Source organism: Aegilops tauschii, chromosome 7, assembly GCF_002575655.3.
Source record: "Aegilops tauschii subsp. strangulata cultivar AL8/78 chromosome 7, Aet v6.0, whole genome shotgun sequence".
Taxonomy (NCBI): Eukaryota; Viridiplantae; Streptophyta; class Magnoliopsida; order Poales; family Poaceae; genus Aegilops; species Aegilops tauschii.
The window spans coordinates 516,884,527-516,908,845 of NC_053041.3; the positions used below are offsets into that span (position 1 = coordinate 516,884,527).

The 24,319-nt window shown below is 47.0% G+C and overlaps 3 protein-coding genes and 1 pseudogene across 3 annotated transcripts; 3 read left to right on the forward strand and 1 right to left on the reverse strand.

Moving 5' to 3' along the window:
* The first annotated feature begins 1,647 nt into the window (after positions 1-1,647).
* On the forward strand, positions 1,648-3,842 carry LOC109770566 (serine carboxypeptidase-like 34). The gene is made up of 6 exons (XM_020329272.3): positions 1,648-1,992; positions 2,085-2,192; positions 2,288-2,383; positions 2,489-2,581; positions 2,685-2,773; positions 2,853-3,842. Exons 1-6 carry the CDS (start codon positions 1,701-1,703, stop codon positions 3,666-3,668), a joined length of 1,494 nt encoding a protein of 497 aa, XP_020184861.1. The 5' UTR covers positions 1,648-1,700; the 3' UTR covers positions 3,669-3,842.
* A 12,101-nt stretch (positions 3,843-15,943) lies between these two features.
* Positions 15,944-17,581, reverse strand: LOC109770560 (BTB/POZ and MATH domain-containing protein 1-like; annotated as a pseudogene).
* A 500-nt stretch (positions 17,582-18,081) lies between these two features.
* LOC141027323 (BTB/POZ and MATH domain-containing protein 1-like) lies at positions 18,082-19,140 on the forward strand. Its single transcript, XM_073504327.1, has one exon. It carries the CDS (start codon positions 18,082-18,084, stop codon positions 19,138-19,140), a length of 1,059 nt encoding a protein of 352 aa, XP_073360428.1.
* A 1,216-nt stretch (positions 19,141-20,356) lies between these two features.
* LOC141027324 (probable F-box protein At4g22165) lies at positions 20,357-21,595 on the forward strand. The gene has a single exon (XM_073504328.1). The coding sequence runs from the start codon at positions 20,357-20,359 to the stop codon at positions 21,593-21,595; it is 1,239 nt and encodes a 412-aa protein (XP_073360429.1).
* The last annotated feature ends 2,724 nt before the right edge of the window (positions 21,596-24,319 follow it).

Here is a 24,319-nt window from a genome sequence, read left to right on the forward strand (position 1 = left end):
AGTGTGTGGTTTAATGAGCCTAAGAGCATCTTCAATAAATGATGTAGATGTTAAAATAACCGAAATATACATCACCAAGGCCCAAGAAGTCACTCCAACATATAATGTAGATGGATCATATACATCACTTGGGTGCAGCCGTGTCGCGCGAAGCCCAACTGCCACCGGAACCTTCCACCGCACGACCACCCTGCTTTCCGCCGCACCCCCACGCCACGCCGCCCGCCCGCCGGACCCCATCCCACGCCACACCTGGCATATCTGGCCTCCCAACTGCCGCCGCCGCCAGATCCACCACTTTTTTGCCGCCCCATGCCTCGAAATCGCTGGAATCAAAGCCGCTCTGCCTCCGCCGCACCGCCTCTGATTTGAAGCATCTCTGTCACTGTTGGCGCCCACACAACCTCCATCTTCTGGTCGTCTCCATGCGACTATGCTACTTCCCTGCCGTCGCACGCCTCGACTTCGGCTGAATCAACGCCGCTTGGCTGCTGCTGAATTTGGAGAATCTCCGTCGCCGCCGCCAGGCCACACAACCTCCGTGACTCTACCGGTCGTCTCCCTGCAACTCCAACGCTTGATTCCAAGCCCCACCCGCGCTGCTGCCGTGTCACCAAAGCACTAGTTTTTCATCATCTATTGGAGCACTAGTTTTACATCATCTAGTGTACATCATCTGTTGGAGTTAGCCTTCTTTTGTGATGTAAAAATCACTTTTTGACTATGTAAATTTCACATCTACTACTTCCTGGTGATGTAAAATACATCTATTGGAGATGCTCTACATGCTGCAGATTTTTAGGATTTGCCATGCTTATTATATAGGATTTGCCACGTTCAAAAGTGAAAATTGCCATGTACTATATTTTTTTTCAAAATAATTACCACGCCGCACTGAGTAATTGCCATGCGTTTGATCAGGATCCGATGTACTTTTTTTTTTGCATCGAGGATCCGATGTACCTGAGGGTGTTATACATCATATGTGTATATTGGGGTCCTTGGTGAATCTACCTCCTCTCAGCGTGTAGTGTACTTTTGTGTACTGGCCTATTGTGTCATGGTCTAGACCGACTAACTCCACCGTATTTGTCGACGTACACGTGACACGGCACCTACGTACGTACAGCACTGCTCTACCATATAGCAGTATGTCAGGTACTGTCTCGGTACCGAACCAACCAATCAATCAATCAACGTGCAACAACAAGCCCGTGACTAAAATTCGTAACAAAACCTGACAGTGCATACAAATGGAATGGCATGAAATTAGCAAGCTGGATCCTTTTGCAACAGACTGGCCGCGTCGCGTTTTAATCCGTCCAGATACGTGCGTGCGTGCATAGCAGCAGCTGGATTCCTGGCACCAGTCTGCCCGCGTTTTAATCCGTCCAGATACGTAGCAAATACTAGCAATGCTGATGTATACCGGACTAATAATAACTACTTACCAGACAAACCAAATCCTGCATCGCAACGGCCAGCTACGAGTACGAGCTGATTTGATATATTTCCATCTCTTTCCCCGCGAGAGATTTGATTTCCATCCAAACGCGGTCGAAATCCGATCTGGAAAACTTTCAACCTGCTGCCATATATATACCCACGGGGCAGATGCTGAATATCCGCGGAGCAGAGTACCACGTACGTAGCAGTTCACGAGCGGCTTTGGTCGATCGGTCTACGTACGTCGAGTGGCCATGGCCATGTCGAAGGCGGCGGCGGTCGTCCTGCTGCTCGCGGTCGCGCTCGTGTCGACGACGACGTCCGTGGCGGCGGCGAGGCACCACCGCGACGGGTTCGCGGAGGTGTTCGACCGGCAGGAGGCGGACCTGGTGGAGGCGCTGCCGGGGCAGCCGGAGGGGCTCGGCGTCCGGCAGTTCGCCGGGTACGTGACGGTGAACCAGACGCACGGCCGCGCGCTCTTCTACTGGTTCTTCGAGGCCACCCACGACGTCGTCAAGAAGCCCCTCGTCCTCTGGCTCAACGGAGGTACGCGCCACCATGAGCATCTACTCGACTCGATCGATCTGAGTCGTGTCGTTGGTCGTTCTAGAGTAAAAAATGTTATTGCATGCATGCAGGGCCCGGATGCTCGTCGCTTGGGTACGGAGCGCTGGAGGAGGTGGGCCCCTTGCTTATCCAGAAGGGCACCCCTGAGCTCAGGCTCAACCCCGACGCATGGAACAAAGGTGCCCTGTCACAAACTCACAGTGCCATCAACTTTGGTAATTACAGTTAAATAGTTGATCATAGTTCTTAATTTTCTGTACGTGTGCAACTGCAGAGGCAAATCTGCTCTTCTTGGAGCAGCCTGCCGGCGTCGGGTTCTCCTACACGAACACCACGGCCGATCTCGAGAGATTCGGCGACGAGCTCGCTGGTACGTATCCATCCATGCATGACCCAAGTACCCAACCCATGCATATTTTTAGTTTTTCTCTAATTGATTGATTGACTTACTCGAATGGATGCGTTCGTGAATCAGCCCATGATGCGTATACGTTCCTCGTCAACTGGTTCGAGAGGTTCCCACAGTTCAAGGGCCACGATTTCTACATCGCCGGAGAGAGCTACGCCGGTGAGTATTGCTACTACCTGTCGATCAATCTCGTGATTATGGTACCACATTAACTACGTAATACTAGTAGGAGAAAATCTAATCAATCTTCTAAATTTGGTAGGGCACTACGTCCCCAATCTCGCCGAGAAGATCGTGGAGCAGAACAAGAAGGTGCACAAGAGCAGGCGCATCAATTTCAAGGGATTCATGGTACGCAATCAATTCTGTTGATTTACGGTTAGATGTTGCTTACCTCGTCGTCGATGATGTTAACCCCTAGTTGTCCCAGATCGGGAACGCGGCGATCGACGAGGCGTCGGACGACCGCGGCATGGTGAACTACGCGTGGGACCACGCCGTCATCTCCGACGAGCTCTACGACGCCATCAACAAGAACTGCAGGTTCGACCACGCCGGTAACAGCAGCGACTTCTCCTCGACGGGCCACAACCCCGCCAGCAACCCCGCCTGCGACCGCGCCATGAACGGCTTCTACGGGGCCTTCGACCACATCGACCTCTACAGCCTCTACACCCCCGCCTGCACAGCCAACCCCTCCGGCACGGCGGGCCAGCTGCCGCGCCGCCTCCACCGGTCCGACAACGGCAGGCCCCTGCGGCCGCGCTACAACAGCTACGACCCGTGCCTGGACAGCTACGCCGCCGCGTACCTGAACCGGCGGGACGTGCAGGACGCGCTGCACGCCAACGCCACCGGGAGCATCCCCTACGCGTGGGCCGCGTGCAGCGACCCGCTTTTCCAGCACTGGCAGGACTCGCCGGCGTCCACGCTGCCGGTGATCAAGAGGATGGTCGACGCCGGCCTCCGCGTGTGGGTGTACAGCGGCGACACCGACGGCCGCGTGCCCGTGTCCTCCACCCGCCACGCGCTGCGCAAGCTCGGCCTCAGGACCCTCAAGCAGTGGAGGGAGTGGTTCACCAGCGACCAGGTCGGCGGCTTCCAGGTGGACTACGACGGCCTCACCTTCGTCACCGTCCGCGGCGCCGGCCACATGGTGCCCACCGTCACGCCCGTGCAGGCCAGCCAGCTCTTCGCCCACTTCCTCGCCGCCAAGGAATTGCCGCCCAAACCCATCGTCGCTTAAGCTTGGAAAAATAGTGCTTCGTTAAAGCCATTTTATGGACTATATACATATTACAGGTTGTTTGAATGGATTGTAGTCGATCGATCTTATAGGTTTGAACGAAAATCTAGTCTCATATTTTGTATGTAAATCAGAACTTCCGTTGCTCCTAGTAAATAAATTTGTTGTTGCAAATTGCAATAGTGCAGAACTGGACTTTGTTCACAATGAGAGGGTTCAGACCGATCGAACAATACATTCAGGTGCGGATCAGTACATTGAGGTGCACTCTCAAAACTACGATGCCCAGTTAAGAGCATCTCCAGCCGAAGAGTAAATTGCAAAAAGAAAAAAGAACATCACAATTGTGCAAAAGTCATCAAATACCCACAACAAACAATGAATTTGGATCAGCCTTTCTGTAACACCCTGATACAGTAGTATAAGTTACTCCCCACTATATATGACCAGCCATATATGCACCGAGGGAGTATGACTTTTGTCGTTCCTAAAGAAAGTACGTCTTATATTTTGTGTTAGAGACACTACAAAAACTAACGATTCATTAAAAAAGCTTTAGTTTCAACAGGTAAACAAATCTGCCCAAACAAAAGGATGTTAATTTTGAAATGGGCGTGTCTTATATAGGAGTATCATCCACTGGTAGAAAAAGAGGCTTCCATACGCCCCCATTAGTCCCCAAAACAATCGAACCGCGACAAAAGGGGTCTTTAGTCACGGTTCGGGAGGAGACCCGCGACCAACTATCTGGGCCCAGCGCGCTCGGTCGACAGCTGGCGGACGGGAGGGGCTTTAGTCCCGGTTGGCCTGGCCAACCGGGACTGAAGGTCCCCGAAGGCCTTTAGTCGCGGTTGGCCAGGCCAACTGGGACTAAAGGCCCATCCCTATATATAGGACTCAGCTCACTTCACTTCACTCAGCTCACTTCACAATTTTCAGAAGGGGGTGGTGTGTTTGCTTTTGGTTCCTCCTATGCACACAAGGTGTTCGATGAAATGCCCGAGAGCCTGAAACAAACATGATATGAAGTGTCCGAGCCACACTTGAGCTTTCTCATTTATTTTTCCTCCGCGATCATGGTTAGCAACTTGAACCTTTCATGTGTCATTGATAAAATATGCATGTGTGTAGTTCATTGTTTAATTTGTATTATTTCTAGCTAGTTAGTTTAACAAATGCATGATGGTTAATTATATACTTTATATAATAATAATGCAGATGAATCGGCAATGGATGTACGGTCCCCGACTCTCCGGCGAGTTCACTACGGGTTTGAAAGATTTCCTCGTAGTGGCAAATGCGAACAAGCAGCAAGGTTTTATTATCTGTCCATGTGCTGTCTGTAAGAATCAGAAGGGTTACTCCTCCTCAAGAGACGTTCACATGCACCTGCTTCGGCACGGTTTCATGCGAAGCTATAATTGTTGGACCAAGCATGGAGAAAGAGGGGTTAGAATGGAAGAAGATGAAGAAGGGGATGATATCGATGACAACTATCATGATCATTTCGGTGATACTTTCATGGAGGATGATGCTGAAGGTGGGGAAGGGTTAGGTGAAGGTGAAGAAGAGGCACATGATGAGCCCGCTGATGATCTTGGTCGGACCATTGCTGATGCACGGAGACGCTGCGAAACTGACAAGGATAGGGAGAATTTGGATCGCATGTTAGAGGATCACAAAAAGTCGTTGTATCCAGGATGCGATAATAGTCTGAAAAAGCTGGGCTGCACACTGGATTTGCTAAAATGGAAGGCACAGGAAGGTGTAGGTGACTCATCATTTGAAAATTTGCTGAAAATGTTGAAGAATATGTTTCCGAAGAATAACGAGTTGCCCGCCAGTACGTACGAAACAAAGAAGGTTGTCTGCCCTCTAGGTTTAGAGGTTCTGAAGATACATGCATGCATTAACGACTGCATCCTCTACCGCGGTGAATACGAGAATTTGAATGAATGCCCTGTATGCACCGCATTGCGTTATAAGATCAGAGGCGATGACCCTGGTGACGATGTTGAGGGCGAGAAACCCAGGAAGAGGGTTCCCGCCAAGGTGATGTGGTATGCTCCTATAATACCACGGTTGAAACGTCTCTTCATGAACAAAAAGCATGCCAAGTCGTTGCGATGGCACAAAGAGGACCGTAAGTCCGACGGGGAGTTGAGACACACCGCTGATGGAACGCAATGGAGAAAGATCGACAGAGTGTTCAAAGATTTTGCAGCTGACGCAAGGAACATAAGATTTGGTCTAAGTACTGATGGCATGAATCCTTTTGGCGAGCAGAGCTCCAGCCATAGCACCTGGCCCGTGACTCTATGCATCTACAACCTTCCTCCTTGGTTGTGCATGAAGCGGAAGTTCATTATGATGCCAGTGCTCATCCAAGGTCCAAAGCAACCCGGGAACGACATCGATGTGTACCTAAGGCCATTAGTTGATGAACTTTTACAGTTGTGGGCCAGACCTGGTGTACGTGTCTGGGATGAGCACAAAGGAGAGGAATTTGACCTACGAGCGTTGCTTTTTGTAACCATCAACGATTGGCCTGCTCTCAGTAACCTTTCGGGACAGACAAATAAGGGATACAATGCATGCACGCACTGCTTACATGAGACTGAAAGTGTACGTTTGGTTAACTGTAAGAAGAACGTGTACCTGGGTCATCGTCGATTTCTTCCCCGAAATCATAACATAAGAAAGAAAGGCAAGCATTTCAACGGCAAGGCAGATCACCGGCCGAAGCCTGCGGAACGTACTGGTGCTGAGATATTTGATATGGTCAAGGATTTGAAAGTCATCTTTGGAAAGGGTCCTGGCGGACAATCAGTTCCGCGGGGAGTTGACGGGCACGCACCCATGTGGAAGAAGAAATCTATATTTTGGGAGCTAGAATATTGGAAAGTCCTAGATGTCCGCTCTACAATCGACGTGATGCATGTTACGAAGAATATTTGCGTGAACCTGCTAAGCTTTTTGGGCGTGTATGGGAAGACAAATGATACAAAGGAAGCACGGCAGGACCAGCAACTTTTGAAAGACCCAGATGACCGGCATCCGGAATGGTTTCAAGGTCGTGCCAGCTACGCTCTTACCAAAGAAAAGAAGGTCATTTTTTTTTAATGCCTGAGCAGTATGAAGGTCCCGTCTGGCTTCTCGTCGAATATAAAGGGAATAATAAACATGGCGGAGAAAAAGTTCCAAAACCTGAAGTCTCACGACTGCCACGTGATTATGACGCAATTGCTTCCGATTGCTTTGAGGGGGCTCCTACCGGAAAATGTTCGAGTAGCCATTGTGAAGCTATGTGCATTCCTCAATGCAATCTCTCAGAAGGTAATCAATCCAGAAGATCTACCACGGTTACAGAACGATGTGGTCCAATGCCTTGTCAGTTTCGAGTTGGTGTTCCCACCATCCTTCTTCGATATTATGACGCACCTCCTGCTCCACCTAGTCGAAGAGATTTCCATTCTCGGTCCTGTATTTCTACACAATATGTTCCCCTTTGAGAGGTTCATGGGAGTATTAAAGAAATATGTTCGTAACCGTGCTAGGCCAGAAGGAAGCATCGTCAAGGGCTATGGAAATGAGGAGGTAATTGAGTTCTCTATTGACTATGTTCCTGACCTTAAGCCGATTGGTATTCCTTAATCGCGGCACGAGGGGAAACTAAGTGGAAAAGGCAAGATCGGAAGGAAATCCACGATATGTATGGACGGTCATTCTATGACTGAAGCACACCACACAGTTCTGCAAAATTCCAGCTTTGTGGCTCCGTACTTCGAGCAACACAAGAATATTTTACGCTCGGACAACCCGGGGAAGCCTGAATCCTGGATTAGAAAGGCCCACATGGAGACTTTCGGCAGTTGGTTGCGAAAACATTTAATGAATGACAATGATGTTGGAGATCAGCTGTACATGTTGGCCAAGAAACCATCTTCGACTATAACGATTTTCCAAGGGTACGAGATAAATGGGAATACATTTTACACCATCGCCCAAGATAAAAAGAGCACCAACCAAAACAGTGGTGTCCGCTTTGATGCAGCAACCGAGAATGGGCGAAAGGTCACATATTATGGTTACATAGAGGAGATATGGGAACTTGACTATGGACCCTCCTTTAAGGTCCCTTTGTTCCGGTGCAAATGGTTCAAGCTAACAGGAGGTGGGGTAAAGGTGGACGAGCAATACGGAATGACAATGGTGGATTTCAACAATCTTGGTTACCTTGACGAACCATTCGTCCTTGCCAAAGATGTCGCTCAGGTTTTTTATTTGAAGGACATGAGTAGCAAACCGAGGAAACGGAAAGATAAGAAAACGATCAGTACATCATGCGATGATCCAAAGCGCCACATTGTTCTTTCAGGGAAAAGAAACATCGTGGGAGTGGAGGACAAGACAGACATGTCAGAAGATTATAATATGTTTGGTGAAATTCCGCCCTTCAAAGTGAACACTGACCCAAGCATTAAGTTAAATGATGAGGATGCTCCATGGATACGGCACAATCGTAAGCAAGCAGGGACACAAGGGAAGAATTGATGTGTAATAATTTATTGTACCAAACTTTGTTGAATGGATCATGTGAATTAAAACGTACGATGGCGAATCCGGATGATTTGTATTTGGTCGATGAACTGAATGATGTATCAAACCTTTTGTCAAACCTTCAAGGGATCGATGAACTGATTTTTTTGATATATTATTTGTATTTTTAAGATTTTAAAATGAATTGTTTTCTTTTTCTGATTTTTTTGATATATTATTTGTATTTTCAAGATTTTAAAATGAATTCGTTTTATTTTTCTGTTTTTTTGATAAATAATTTGTATTTTTAAGATTTTAAAATGAATTAGTTTTATTTTTCTGATTTTTTTGATATATTATTTGTATTTTCAAGATTTTAAAATGAATTAGTTTTATTTTTCTGTTTTTTTGATATATTATTTGTATTTTCAAGATTTTAAAATGAATTAGTTTTATTTTTCTGATTTTTTTGATATATAATTTGTATTTTTAAGATTTTAAAATGAATTAGTTTTATTTTTCTGATTTTTTTGATATATAATTGTATTTTTAAGATTTTAAAATGAATTAGTTTTATTTTTCTGATTTTTTTGATATATAATTGTATTTTTAAGATTTTAAAATGAATTAGTTTTATTTTTCTGATTTTTTTGATATATAATTGTATTTTTAAGATTTTAAAATGAATTAGTTTTATTTTTCTGATTTTTTGATATATAATTGTATTTTTAAGATTTTAAAATGAATTAGTTTTATTTTTCTGATTTTTTTTATATATAATTGTATTTTTAAGATTTTAAAATGAATTAGTTTTATTTTTCTGATTTTTTTGATATATAATTGTATTTTTAAGATTTTAAAATGAATTAGTTTTATTTTTCTGATTTTTTTGATATATAATTGTATTTTTAAGATTTTAAAATGAATTAGTTTTATTTTATATGAAAAAGGATCTTTAGTCGCGGTTGGGGAGGCGGACCGCGACTAAAGGTGCCCTTTAGTCGCGGTTGGTGTCCCCAACCGCGACTAAAGGCTCTTTCTGCGCGGGAACGAAAGCGGCGCCAAAACCCTTTAGTCGCGGTTGGTGTGGCGGACCGCCAACCGCGACTAAAGGGTACCTTTAGTCGCGGTCCGCCTCCCCAACCGGGACTAAAGGTCTGTCTATATATACTGCACTTAGCAGTTTCCGCCACTTCCCATTCTTCTCTCGACGCCGAAGCCCTGCCCCGACGCCGATCGACGCCGACGCCGACGCCCTGCCCCCAGTGAGCTCCGCCGTCCCCCACTTCGCCTGCCCTGCGCGCCGCCGCCCCCGCCCCCAGTGAGCGCCGCCGCCGCCCTGCCCTGCCCTTGCCCGCGGCCCGCCGCCCCTGGCCCTGCCCCTAGCCCTGCCCCTGCCCGCCGCCCGCGCGCCGCCCGCCGCCCGCCCGCTGCCCCTGCCCGCCGCCCGCCCGCTGCCCCTGCCCGCCGCCCGCTGCCCCTGCCAAAGAAACCAAAAAGAAAGAAGAAAGAAAGAAGAAAGAAAAAGGAAGAAGAAAAAAGGAAGAAGAAAGAAAAAGGAAGAAGAAAAAAAAGAAAACAAAACAAAACCAAAAGAAAGAAGAAGAAAAAAGGAAGAAGAAGAAAAAAGGAAGAAGAAAAAAAGAAAGAAGAAAGAAAGAAGAAAGAAAAAGGAAGAAGAAAAAAAGAAGAAAGAAAAAGGAAGAAGAAGAAAATGAAAACAAAACAAAACCAAAAGAAAGAAGAAAAAAAAGGAAGAAGAAAAAAAGAAAGAAGAAAGAAAGAAGAAAGAAAAAGGAAGAAGAAAAAAAAGAAGAAAGAAAAAGGAAGAAGAAAAAAAGAAGAAGAAAGGAAGAAGAAGAAAGAAACCAAATGAAAAAAGAAGAAAAGAAAGAAGAAAGAAAGAAGAAAGAAAAAGGAAGAAGAAAAAAGGAAGAAGAAAGAAAAAGGAAGAAGAAAAAAAAGAAAACAAAACAAAACAAAAGAAACCAAATGAAAACCAAAAAGAAAGAAGAAAGAAAACCAAATGAAAACCAAAAGAAAGAAGAAAAAAAGGAAGAAGAAAAAAAGAAAGAAGAAAGAAAGAAGAAAGAAAAAGGAAGAAGAAAAAAAGAAGAAAGAAAAAGGAAGAAGAAAAAAAATGAAAACCAAATGAAAGAAGAAAGAAAAAGGAAGAAGAAAAAAAGAAGAAGAAAGGAAGAAGAAAGGAAGAAGAAGAAAGAAAGAAGAAAGAAAAAGGAAGAAGAAGAAAGAAAGAAGAAAGAGGAAGAAGAAAGGAAGAAGAAGAAAAAAAGAAGAAGAAAGGAAGAAGAAAGAAACCAAATGAAAACCAAAAAGAAAAACAAAGAAAACAAAACAAAATACTTGGCAGTGCTCAATAATCTTATTTTTTAATTCCTCCTCCTCTATGTCCCCTTAATCTTATTTTTTAATTCCTTTATACTTAAAGAATTTTTACTACATGCAGGAGTGACATATGGCGGACGATAGAGCCGAGCCGCTTAGGGATCCGGAGGCTGAACGTTATTTAATGGGCATCATCAACAACGAGATTCCTTATGTGCCGGGCTCAGAATATGAGCAAGAAGAGGATGTAGTCTCTTCTTTTCTGAACCTTGACGGTGGAACAGAGATTGTCGATGATCAAGAAGGTGAAGGAACGGACATTGCCGACGGAGGTCAACCGTCAACAAACGACGATCTCGAATTGCAAGTAGCAACCACCTCCGGCGAGGTATATATATACATTGAGCCTCTCGTGATACAAACTTACTTAAATGTGAATACATATGTATTAACGCGCGCGACTCTCTTTCTTTTTTTAGCCCTCGGCCGGAACGAGTACGACAGAGCGTGGCAAATCCAAGGCGATGAAAACAGGAGAAACATATGCCATTGAGTTTGTCAGTGAAACCGGCAAGCCCCTACAGCACACCTCAAAGTTTATCAATCAATGGGGAGTCGTTGTTAGAGACAACGTCCGGATCACCGTCCAGGAATGGAAGGAGCCAAAGAAGGCACGTCTTGGTTTCAGTTTTGTCGACAAGAGAACGAAAAAGGATTGCTGGAGAAAGCTTATGGAACATTTCATTCTACCTCCGGAATACAACAAAGTCGATGAATTCGGTAACGAGGTTCCGGGTGGACGTGAGAGGAGGAGGCTAGTTAAAGAGTTCGCTCTTCAGAAGATGGGCGAAGCATTCCGGAACTTCAAGAAAAATTTAACCCGTGACTATGTCAACAAGGGCAAGACTCCGGATTTCAATGGACAACATGAGAAACTGAAAGATGATTGGCCAGAATTTGTGAGGCAAAAGCAATCGGAGCATTTCAAGGAAATATCGAAAAAAAATAAGGATAATGCGAGTAAGAAAAAGTTCCATCATATTATGGGGCCAGGAGGATACCGCCTTTCGGAGCCTAGGTGGCAGAAGATGGAGGAGGACCTGAGGGTGCGAGGAATCCCTCTAGGTACAGAGGGATGGGACCCAAGGGCCAAAAGCTGGTGGTACGGGCATGGGGGATCGCTAGACCCGGAGACAGGGGTGTGTGTTCACCGGCAGAAAAAGTTTGCTCCCACCCAAGCCCTTATTGACGCAATGACCCAAGCTCAAGAGGGCTTGATCAAGTTCAACAGAGAGAAAGACGCACTGACAACAGCCCTCGGGAATGATGAACACGGAGGACGTGTACGAGGCAAAGGCAAAGTTCCGTGGAAAGTAGGGTTTTCCCAGGACAATGACCCGTACTGTTACAGAAGCCGTAAGAGAAAGACGGACCGGGATGCAGATCTTATGACGAAGTTTGCATCGGAACTCCATGAGTTGAAGCAGACCGTGCATGAACTAGTAAAAGAAAAATCGGCTGCAGGGCCGCATGAAGATCATGAAGCGGATCGCGGAAGCCAGCAGCGGAGAAGCAGCGTGGCTTCCACGGATGCCCCGCCTGGTGCTAGTGCACCGATGATCGAGATTCGTGCACCGGAGCCTCACTACCCCGTGGATGATGTAAAGGAGATGAAAGAATGTGATCTGCATTATCCCGTGGGGAACGTTTCCACGAAGGTAGCTAGCGGCAGTGCTTTACCCTGTACACCTGGAGCACTCCACCACAACAACCCCATTGCATATGGCTATGCTCGTGTCACGGTGGAAGACATAGTCCAAGGGTTTGAGGACCTGGAGATCGACAAACCTACACCCGAAGGGGAGAGAAGACTTGGAGATGTCAAGCGCCAGATCATTCTATGGAAAAAGAAGTACATGGTGTTTCCAGGCGAGGCGCCAAGGCTAGCAAGTCCACCCCCCTCCGATGGTGGTGGTGGTGGCGGTGGTGGCGGTGGTGGTGGTCGTGGTGGTTCACCTACACCTCCTTCACGCCATTCGACGCCGTCCCCCGATCCACAACCTCCGGCGGGTACGACGCCCCCCAATCCTCCTCCGGCGGGTACGACGCCCCCCAATCCACCTCCGGCGAAGAAGCAGAAGCAGGCGGACAGCAAGGAAACCCGCTCCTGGACTATTAACCCGGACCCTTATGTACCTAAGACCACAAGGGTACCGGAGCCATCACTGAAGCCTCTCCTCCCAAGGCCTGGGGAATTTAGTGAAGCTGAAACCAAATTGGCCGCGTCTGCTGATTATGAGAAATGGAAGGCGGATATGAAGGCGATAAAAGAGCCTGAGCCCAAGCAAGTATTCACTGAGAAGCAAAAGAAGTGGGCTAAGGATTTTTTGACGACACCGTCCCAAGCCGAGCTGAATATGCCTGACGACTATGGACATGAACTTCGTAGGCAAGCAAAAATATTGAAGGAGGAGAAAGAAGAAAGTAAAAAAAGTGGGAAACAAGTTGACCAGCTCGGGATGCAGAAGAAACAATCGATCCCCCCGCTCATAGTGAAAGCCGGTCCGGAAGAGGACCCCGAGATCATAGCAGCTGCGGCAGCACTTGGATTGACTGTAGCGAGTGCCATGAAACAAGCGTCCGAGATGGGTTTGACTCTTCGTGCCTTCTTAGGCCTTGAGGATGCGCCAGTATGTGAGATAGCATTACAATATGTGCGGAATGGGTCTCTCGTCGAGCCTGCGCGGGAAAAGAGTCTACCACCACAAATGCGAAATCTGCTACGTTGGTACAAGCAATTCATAACATGGGCCGACAAAGAATATGTTTATGCGGATGTTACAGATGAGCATCACACCAAACGGTACTCTGTACAAGTTCATATGAGTGAATTGTTCCAGCTGTTCAATCTGCGCGACCTCGACAAATCTATGCTGAGTTGCTACGTTCTGTAAGTGATTTATTTCTACCTCATCTCGTTCTTCATTGACTGCACTATATATATATATATATATATATATATATATATATATATATATATATATATATATATATATATATATATATAGTCCTAACTATATTGTTGCGTACGCTATTATGCAGATTGAAGATTTGGGAATGCAAAATAAGAAACATCCATGATGTTGGGTTCATTGACCCACATATCGTTAATGGACATGTGTTAGAACATCACCCCGAAGACGTGGAGAAAGACTTGTACAAGTTTCTTAGAAAGCATCAACTCAAAAGTCATATTCTATTTCCTTACCATTTTGGGTGAGTGTTTCTCTCTTGTGCCCATTCTCTTTTGTTTACTCCATGCATGGTATGTCTAATCGATGAGTTATGCATGACTGTGCATGTAACGTGTCCGCAGGTTCCACTGGATTCTGCTAAATATTGAACTTCACACCTCCAGAGTTCTAATCATGGACTATATGGATTCGGATCCAAAGCGTTGGGCCGACATGAGAAAAATGCTGCAAAAGTAATTATTTTCAATCATTTGAGCTCTATATCGATCGGTCTCTTTCGTTCATTTCCTAATATCAAGTAACTAATAACTCCCTTGTTCATTTAATTTTCTTTGCCCTGTAGGGTTTGGAGACGGTTCTCAGAAGAAATTGTCGGTGAATTCAAACATGAGCTAGATTTCAGAAGGTTAGTTAATGTGGATAAGCAGCCACCGGGGCCCAATCTATGTGGATACTATGTTTGTGAGAACATCCGGAGACACACCTCTGAGCGGAAGGCATCGGATAGCGTGCGGAACGCGACGAATAACTTGCGGAGGAGGCTTAGTCCAGAAGCTCGCTTCCGACCAATTCAAGAAGAATTAGCAGGATTTTTCATGAGGGAAGTCATCAATCCTAAAGGAGAACACTATACCGAGGACGAAGAAATTTATATGCATACCCGAGATTGAAACTTGTTCGAAGTTGTATATGGTCATCCATCCTAATTGTGTATGGAAACTTGTTCGAAGTTGTATATGGTCACCCGAGATTGAATATATATTATATATTCCTCTTGAATTCTTCTTGTTTGAAATTTCATATGCATGTATATAGTAGCTTAGAATATGTGTACTGAAACTTCATCAAAATTAAAATAAAACAAAAAATAAAATATAAAAGAAATAAAACACTACAAATTAAAAAGAAACCAGGTTTAGGGGGGCTAAAACCCTAAACCTGCGGAGGAGGCCTTTAGTCCCGGTTAGTCACGAGAACCGGGACTAAAGGTCCTCCGCCCCGACGGACCACTGGCGCCCACGTGGACGGGCCTTTAGTCCCGGTCAGCCACGAGAACCGGGACTAAAGCCTTTAGTCGCGGTTCGTAAGAGGCGCGACTAAAGGGGGGGTCTTTAGTCGCGCATATTTAGTCCCGGTTGCACAGCCGGGACTAAAGGTTGTTGCGAACCGGGACTAAAGGGCTTTTTTCTACCAGTGATCTTCTATAAGGAAACGAAGGAAAAAAGGGCAATGAAGGTGAAAACAACCAAGTTCTGCATTAGAAAGTTAATCAACACGATGGTCACTGAAGATGCAACGAAACAAAATTGTCTTGTGTGCGGTTTATATACCAAATTGACCTTATTTTGTTCATGCAATTTCTGAGTCAATACATGTGGCGTATACTTCACCTATATAAATGGACAGATTGCGTATGATTATTTTGTGTCATTTTTCATTTTCATTTGTAAGATAGTGAAATGTGGAAAAGAGAAGAAGCTTATTCGGTTATGTTCATCCTGGGTTATATACTTTTGTTTTTCTTTGTTAACTTTGAAAAATTCTTATGGACACACAACTACAGACTCTATTAAGGTGAAATTAGGGACATCACATAAATAGTTTTGGGTGACTCTGCTTCAGGGAATATGAAAGAAACCATGAATAGTTGAAGCAGAAGTCAGCAAACTTTGCAGCGAAATTTAAACGGGCACCACCACTGGCGTGGCGTGCGCCGCGCTTTTCGGCACTAGTAAAGACTATATGCGCGGGTGCGAACTTATAGTGCTCATCTTTTTTTGAAAAGTTAAAAAACCATGTTTAAAAGTTTAAAAAATAATGTTGAAACTTGTATGTGTTCACTAGGGATTCCTGAAATTTTGTCTTGAAAAAAATGTAATTTGTAAGCTGTATAGAAAAACAAAGTTTCGGACCAAAAAACAAAACAAAAGGCGGCCCATTTGAAAATACATATTTGTCTTTATTTTATACGCCACGTGTGAAAGTAAAATGTTACGAAATTTTGCACATACGTAATATGCACACGCGTGTGTGTGTGTACAAAAAATTCAACTTTTTTTATGTTGTAGAAAAAGTATTTTCTAAAACGGGGACGAAGGTGCCCCGTCACCGTTGGTAATTGTGCCTATATGCACCTTCTATAATAGGGAGGCCAGAGTAATGCAAGCTTCTATAGTTTCTAATACTAAAATAGATTGAATTCAAAATTCATGTACTGAAAGTTTGCGCACATCACACATATGCATTCAAAAAATGTGTATTTCATACTATAAAACTGAACTGGGAAACAAACAACTAGTTCCTTCGTTTGGGTTTATTAGCCCCTCGTATCATAAAATTAAAAATAATTTTTATTTCATAAAATAAGTGCTATATGTAGCAAAAATAGTACCATCGGAATTCAAATATGAATTCAACAACATAAATTTTATGGCATCGCTTGTATTTTGCTAGTTAATTCTATGGTCAAAGTATGAGCTATATGATTTTAAAAAAAGTATGAGCTATATTAGGGAGACTTGTAAATCTGAAGAGAGTAGGCCTAACAGTATTCCAAAAAAGAAACTAATTGCTAGCAGTAACACATGCGGATAGAATCAGCAAAGTAAATTTTCTTGCGTGACAGAAAACAAATGCATAGCTTGCCACAATGCACACGGGCATGTTAATATTGAACCTTGGCACTAGCTAGTACTGCTAGCTAGCTACGCTTTCTGCCACGGGCGGACTTGAGTAGCTCGCGCAGCACCAAGGGGCAGCTTGCCTCTAGGTGTTGATACCCATCCGTCGCCATGACAGCATCAAGAGTCGCCGGAGTTCTGACTATAAACTCCAAGCACTTGCCTTGAGCAGGGAGCAGTCATGCTGCTCCGCGAGAGCCAGAGTCGTCGCCGCCGTGTCGACGCTGATGCCGCCAGAGAGCCTATCTTCACAAATCAGCTTGAGCCTGTCAAGCCCGTACCTGTCAGCAGCAGCAAGCAGATGCTGAGTCATAACCGTCACCGTCTCCGTCGTCTCGTCAGCAAGTTCCGGCACTGTGTCGGTGTAGACGAAGTGCAGCATGGCCTTGAAGACGGCCGCCTCCATGTCCTTGACCTCGGCGTCATGAGAGCTCCTCTCCTTCATTTGCCCGAAGAACTCGGCCATGAGCACAGGGGACCTTGCAGCGAGTATGGCCTTGTGCGCGGCGAAGGACTCGCCGGCGACAAGGAACGTGACGTCCGCTCCGGTCCCGCTCCTCAGGAGCTCGGCGAGGTGCTCGTGCAAGTTGGACGATGGCACCTCCATTATTCCCCTAACAGAGATCGTCGCAGGCAGATCGGGTATTTCCTTAAGCACCGTGATGGTGCACTGCACGGTGAACGAATCGTCTCTGAGATAGGCCGATCTTTCTAGATCGCTTTTTTCAATGAGCAAAATTGGATGCGAGGTGTCCTGCGGATTCTTGAATTTGCCACTGTGCCTCCTTTCTTCGGATGGTTTAAGCTTTCCCCTCGGATCCACCAGGCGACAGCCGAGAGTGGCCTTCACGTTGCGCGTGCGGGCTTCGCCAAGGAAGAAGAGCTCCGCCGCTATCCATGACAGGTACATGGAATGGTGGCCTGGCAGCCCTGCGGAATACAGGCGGATCTCCCAGTCGTACCCGTAGACGTTCCACCTGGATTTGATGCTGCCCTCGAGGCTGTCCATGGTCTTGGTCATGCAGTAGCCGTTCACCCTGAGCAGTTGCACCGAGCGCACAACGTCGGTGAGGTTCGTGCGGGCGCTTGCCATGGCGAAGGTGGGAGAGATAAGGTGGGTAGCACGAGAGGTCGAGAGGAGAGAGTAGTGGAGTGAGAATGGTGCCTTTGATGCGGTTTTATTCCAGGACGAGCTTACGAGCCGACTCTTCGGGTGAAGAGATGTTGCAAAGCAATAAACGGAGGTTGGAAGCTAGAGTTATTATTAATCATTGCATGCGCGCAGTATACCAGCAGTCACCGTTGATTATGACGTTGGAAATACGAAGCATTTTTCAGTTGCTGAACATCGTGATCAACGGTGATCAATGATCGAGTAGTAAAACATCGTGTGACTGTTGAGTACTAGAGCATTTTCGCTCGATCTTCCGCCATCGTGTGACCATTGGTACTCGAGGAGTCATGGTTACTACTACAACCTGCATAAAACCTCGCCACGATCAATCTCAGTTTCTCTCATGGTCTCCTATACTCCGTTTCTCTTTTTGGAGTACTAGTCTGTTTCTCTCCCCAGTCCACATCCCACCTATCGCCATGGAAGATGCCTGCACAAACCTCACCGACGTCGTGCGCTCGGTGCAGCTGCTCACGATCAATGGCTACTCCATGACCAAGACCATCGACAGCGACGACGGCTGCATCAAATCCAGGTGGAACATCTACGGCTACGACTGGGAGATCCACCTGTATCCTGCAGGGCTGTCGAATCGATCCCGTACGTCTTTAGCCTTGAAGCTTGTCTTCGTCGACGAAGCCCGTACGAGCACCGTGAGGGCCAGCCTAGCATGTCAGCTCGTAGATCCACAGGGGAACCTCAACCCCTTCAAAGAAGAGAGACAAGCAGGGACATTCAAGCGCGCCCAGGACAGCTCGTCTCCCGTTTTCGTCATGGAAATGGCTGCTCTTGAAAGATCTGCCTATCTCAAAGATGATTCTTACACCGTGCAGTGCACCATCACCGTGCTCAAGGAGACATCCGGTTCAGCGACGAGCTCGGTTCATGGAGCGGACGTCCCGTCCTCGGACCTGCGCCGGCATCTCGGCGAGCTCCTGCGGGGCGAGACCGGAGCGGACGTCACGTTTCTTGTCTCCGGCGAGTCCTTCACCGCGCACAAGGCTGTGCTCGCAGCAAGGTCTCCCGTGCTCATGGCCGAGTTCTTTGGGGAAACGAAGGAGGAGACCTCTCCCCGCGTCAAGGTCAAGGACATGGAGCCGGAGGCATTTAGGTCCATGCTGCACTTCGTCTACACCGACACGGCGCCTGAACTGGATCAGACGCCGGAGACGGTTGTGGTTATGGCTCGGCGTCTGCTTGCAGCTGCTGACAGGTATGGGCTGGACAGGCTCAGGCTGATTTGTGAGCGCAAGCTCTCTGACGGCATTGGCGTCGACACGGCTGCGACGACCCAGCTGGTTCTGGCCGAGCAGCGTGGCTGTTCCATGCTCAAGGCTAAGTGTTTGGAGTTCATCGTCAGCACTCCTGAGATCCTTGATGCCGTCATGGCGACGGAGGGGTATAAGGAACTAGAGGCTAGCTGCCCTTCGGTTCTGCGCCAGCTTCTCAAGTCTGCACGTGGAAGAATGTGTAGCTAGTGCAACGGTCCAAACCTCTGCAGCATTTGTCATCTGTAGCAAACGAAAAGGTGTAGTAGCACCCGGGTGTCCTGACTCCCCATTATCCTCCAGTTGAATCGCACAGAGATTCGTGCAGGGACTGTGCAGAGGTCTGACGAGTTACAGGCAGCAGTGTGCTTAGCCAGGCCAATTTTCCCTCATCTAACATCGATGTGTACCAGGCCGTAGGTCTCAGTATTAGGTCTAGTCAGCAAGTACAGGTCTGACGAACTTGTCTCCAACAGAAGTGACAGGCGGGTCACGTTCTACATGGTCAAAGCGGCGCGTGCGGTAACCTTGACCATTCGTTTTTGAGACAATAACTTGTACAGACATTTGCAGGTCATCTCCACTGCTCTAAAACGGACTCCTCTTGATAAAGGTGGGAGCCAGCGAATTGAAAACAGCAGCTGTCTCCACTGATATGCTTGGCAGTCATTTACAGAGACATGAATAGTACCCATGGCACTGTTTAACTACAGGATGTACTCCCTCTCTCTATACAAAAACTAATCTGGTCCAAGGCTGACTTTTCCATGTTCATGTGCTGCACACGCTGTAGAGAGACAGAGATTGAACAGTGGCATGTGATGTGATGCGTTGGTTACTTTTGGTGTTTACGAATCACGGGTTGGACAACGACCAGGCTATGTAGTTGGGAATCTTTACTGTTCACCTAGGCCTGCTAAACAAACTAGCGGTCAAGGGCCTAGTACATATCTTGATGAGAAAGGTACAGCATGAGCGGCTAAGATAACCGGGAGTCCGGACCCCCGGGTGCTAAAAAGCCAATCTCCTGTAGCAAATTATACCTTGTGTCTTCAACATACTACTAGTTGTTTACAAACTACTAGTACTATCTCTTTTCAGATTTTAGCTGTATGAAAGCTTTTAAATCCGCTGAACTTGACCGTGCTCTAATTGGTCAAACCTTAGTAGCTTGGAACAATCTTGTGCACAGTCAATCTTGTGGCTTTTAGATGGAATTTGTGCAGGTGTTAGGATTCCATCATACCAAGCTGGGTTGATTGTGGGTTTCCCGGCCCGACTCGATCAGACACATCCAAATCCAATTCTTTCCCGGATCGAACTCGCACGGGACGGAAGGATCAGTACAACGCTGACAGAGTTTGCCTCCCCTGCCGTCGTATTCCACGATCACTGCTCTAAGTTTGTCCATCATCCATCCATCACGATGGAAGCTCCAGCTCCCGCTCCAGATTGGTCCGAGCTGCCCGCCGACATACTGTACGACGTGCTCACGCTGCTCGAGTGCCCGGACCTCGTCCGATCCGGCGCCGTCTGCGCGGCCTGGCACACCGCGTACTCCACGTCCACGCTACGCCGCGCCGGCATCTGCCCCGTCCGCCAAACCCCCTGCTTAATCTACTACACCGAGGCCGCCGGCGGGCTCAAAGCCCTCGGCATGTACAGTCTTTCCGAGAAAAAGGCCTACACCATGCAGCTCCCTGAATCTCCCATCAAGAACTGGATTGGCGCATCGCACGGATGGTTAATCACTATGGATGACAAGTCTGAGCTGATGCTGCTCAACCCGATCACCGGCAACACTAATGTACTCCCTCAAATTACAACCATGGAGCATGTTAAACCTGTCCTAAACGGCGACGAGGTTCTTGAAAAGTATGAGGTGTTTTACTACGACGGAGAGACTCCGAGGGTGGTGGAGGAGGACACCGCTGTATGGTCCTTGGAGGAGTATGGTCACATGGTCTATCTAAAGGCCACCTTATCGTGTGATCCATCGGTAGGTGGATGCATCGTCATGCTCATCCACCAGCCGTACGGCCAGCTCTCGTTTGCCAAGGTAGGAGATGATCATTGGAATTGGCTCAACGTATCTAGCTACTACAGAGATTGTGTATACCACGACGGGTGGTTCTATGCAGTTACCGAAGAAGGCGCGATTGATGCATACAATTTACATGGACCGTCTGTCATCCACAAAAGGTTGTTGCCCCAAATAATCCAGACAGTTTCAAAATGTCACGTTGTTCGGGCACAATCGGGAGATGTCCTCCAAATCATTAGGAGGCAGCTTCTAAATCCTGATCATGATCAACCGGGCAGTCGGGAGTGGGTCACTGAAATCAAAGTGTACAGGGTTGATTTTGATGACCAGAAGTGTGTCAACATAAATGAGATAGGGGACTATGCGTTGTTCATCGGGAGCAGCACAACGTCTTGCTTAAGCCTCAAGGACTATCCAGACTTGATGCCAAACCATGTCTATTTTACAGATGACGACGATGCAACACACATTTTCCGGAGAGATGACCCTCCCGAGGTTGGAATTTACGACATTAAAAATAATACCAGGGTGAATGTGGTTCATCCTGAACTTTGGATGAATTGGTTGCCTCCAATATGGTTGATGCCGAGTCTTGCAAAAACAGGTATGGTTGTCCCTTGATATCTATTCTGGAAGATGCGTGTTGTTGTATATCTCGAGCTTTGAGCAGCATTTATTTACGTGTTATATTTTCTAGTGCCATCCTCATAGAATTTATAGAAATCAACTCCCAACACTACGACAGTTAAAAGTTTTGCCATGTAACATTTTTTCCTTTTCTCTTGGAACATCATTATTGCTTCGTATTAGTTGTACTTTTATTTGATAAAATTCGCTTGATTATGTTGAACTTGCAAAACCTAGTTTTCCTATGGTTGACTTGTTAGATTGCATGAATCATGACACTTTTTACCGAACCTGTAGATATTTCTGCCCACATTTTTTTAAGGTAAATTATGAGAAGCTCTATATACAGAGTTAAAGCTACACTTATACTAGGCCAGAAAGAGAAGGAACTGTACAACAAAGGCACACACAATACCTAGGGAGCTAGTTATGCAAAAGCATGAACCAAGACCTCAAAATTCTCATATTTTCGTCTCTTTGCCCTATGGACGATCCACTGCACTAATGTATTGTTTACCCACATGATCCTAGTGTATTGTTCTTTCAAATGTCTTATTGGATCTCGTATTGCGCTGGTCTACAGAGAATCGGAAAAAAACAGACGCTTCATGCCGTGGCATCACTGCTAGTTAATATTGCAAATGGTTTCTTCAACAAAGGCAAAGGTTGGGCGCCAATGACAACAAAATCAAAGGAAATTACTCACCAGCAACAGTAAAATCCGGCACCAAATCATCAAGAATGGAAACATCTGAGTGAGAAGGATACGTAGCTCTTCCACCGTTCCACGTACAGTAGTAACTGCATCATCAGTCCATCTACAATGATACCAGTAGTTGCTCTATCAGCCAAATAGATGTGGAAGTTAAAACTTGTTGTTAGAGCTAATAATTAATAACAGACAATAGATTCTTTGGGCAGCATTTAGTCACATATTGTATTTCCTAGTGCTGCACCTCCTAGAATTTATAGAAATCCACTTTCAATAATAAGACTATTGATCTTAGCCCCCCCCCCCCCCCACACACGGCGCGGCCCCCGCGTCGTCTGTTCGAGCGACTCGGGCGGCGACTAGGGTTTCCCTGTCGCGCCGCCGCTCCCTTCCCCTCCCTCCCTCGCCGCCACCTGAAAGCCGCCGGATTCGCTCGCGCGGCCGCCGGTGATGGTGGCGGCGAGGCCTCGGTCGCTCCTTCCCTCGAGGAGGACCTCGGATCTGGGGCGGCGGCACTCCTTGGCGAGGCGGCGGCGCCATCTCGGCCGGCGTCGTTCGTGGGTGTGCTCTGGCTGGCGGCCTCGACCATGCGGGTGGTGAGACGACGGCGGGTGGCGGCGGCGACGCGGAGGTCTTCCCCTCCTCGTCAGATCTGAGGTTTGGCTCCTTTCCCATGTCTCCCTCGTCCCCGCCGCTTCACGCCAGCCTCCCTCCGTGCCGGTCTGGTGTGGATGGGTGACCGGTGGTCTGGTTTTGGGCCGCGGGAAACCGTTGGTCCGCTTGGCCGGCCTGGCAGCAGCGACGTCCTTGACGCCGTTTCCTCCTTGGAGGTGTTGCCGAGGCCCTTCCCCTTTCCACCCCTGTTCCTCCTCCCGGGTGAAAGCCCAAAATCCGGCTAGGATTGGGCGGCGACGGTGCGCTGCGCGTCGTGTCTTCCTTGGGGGCGCCACCCGGGGAGGGTTGCGTTCAGGTGAGGGGTTCAAAAGTCGGAGCTTCGGTGGCTTGGGTGGTCTGGTGACGGCGGTGCCCTTGCTGCCTTTCTTCAGTAGCTGCACCTGGTGGTTTTCCTGCAGCTCTCATGTGTTCTAGGATGTGGCGATGCGGCAGTCGCGAGTGCTCGAATGTTCAAGTGGTGATGTGCTGCGGCTGCTCCAGGTCCCGAAGCTTGCACTTCCCCTGCTCTAGGGTGAGCGTCTCTCAAGTCCGACGGTACGGCGCCTTGCGAGCCATGGCGAGAGGGAAGGGTCCCTCTGCGGCGAGAGAGACGGAGGATGTGTGTTGTATTTCTACCTGGGCGTTGGTCGGGCTCACTTACCACACTCTATTGTAAGCAGGTCCCCGTCGTGCTCGTGTGTGCCCCTACCCTAGATGGTTGATTGGCTGTAGTCTTCGGCTAGGACAAGCTTCGTGCTTTGTTTTCCTGTATTCTTTTTAAGCTTGTGCGTTCCGTTGAGTTGTAAGCCTCCTAGAGTGTCCCCTTGTATCGTTTGGCCGAGGTGGTTTGTGTGTGTATGTAATTCCTGGCCGGTTGATGGCTTTGTTAATTCAAAGCCGGGCTCTTCGCGAGCCTTCGTTCTAAAAATAATAATAATAAGACTATTGAAAGTTTTGCTATTATAACATATATTTTTTCCTTTTCTTCGAACATCATAAATCAGTGGGTTTAGTTTGCACTGGTCTTGATGCGGATTGTTGGTTATACTTCTTATTCATAAATATCACCATATTTTTATGAGTGGTCATCGAGAGACCAAACTTGTTTGGTTGGGATAGTTTAATATATGAAAGTTGTCCGGTTTTAAAGTTGATTGACAAAAACCACACAAGTCAATAAGTGTAGGGACAAAAATAGGCTTTTCTACAAATCGATAAAATTATGGAAATAAGTTACTAGCTTTGGTGCAAAAAGACACATGAAAAAGACACACACACATAACTTGCCATCAAACCCTGGACCTTTGCACTAGCTATGCTTTCTCCCACGGGCAGATAGAGGAGCTCTCGCA

What these genes read in the sequence shown, in the direction of transcription:
- LOC141027323 (XM_073504327.1), top strand. Translation starts at nt 18,082, where the DNA reads ATGGAAGATGCCTGCACAAACCTCACCGACGTCGTGCGCTCGGTGCAG.
- LOC141027324 (XM_073504328.1), top strand. Translation starts at nt 20,357, where the DNA reads ATGGAAGCTCCAGCTCCCGCTCCAGATTGGTCCGAGCTGCCCGCCGAC.
- LOC109770566 (XM_020329272.3), top strand. Translation starts at nt 1,701, where the DNA reads ATGGCCATGTCGAAGGCGGCGGCGGTCGTCCTGCTGCTCGCGGTCGCG. An exon ending in CGTCCTCTGGCTCAACGGAG is followed by an intron (nt 1,993 to 2,084) that starts GTACGCGCCACC and finishes GCATGCATGCAG; the next exon opens with GGCCCGGATGCTCGTCGCTT. An exon ending in TCAATTTCAAGGGATTCATG is followed by an intron (nt 2,774 to 2,852) that starts GTACGCAATCAA and finishes TAGTTGTCCCAG; the next exon opens with ATCGGGAACGCGGCGATCGA.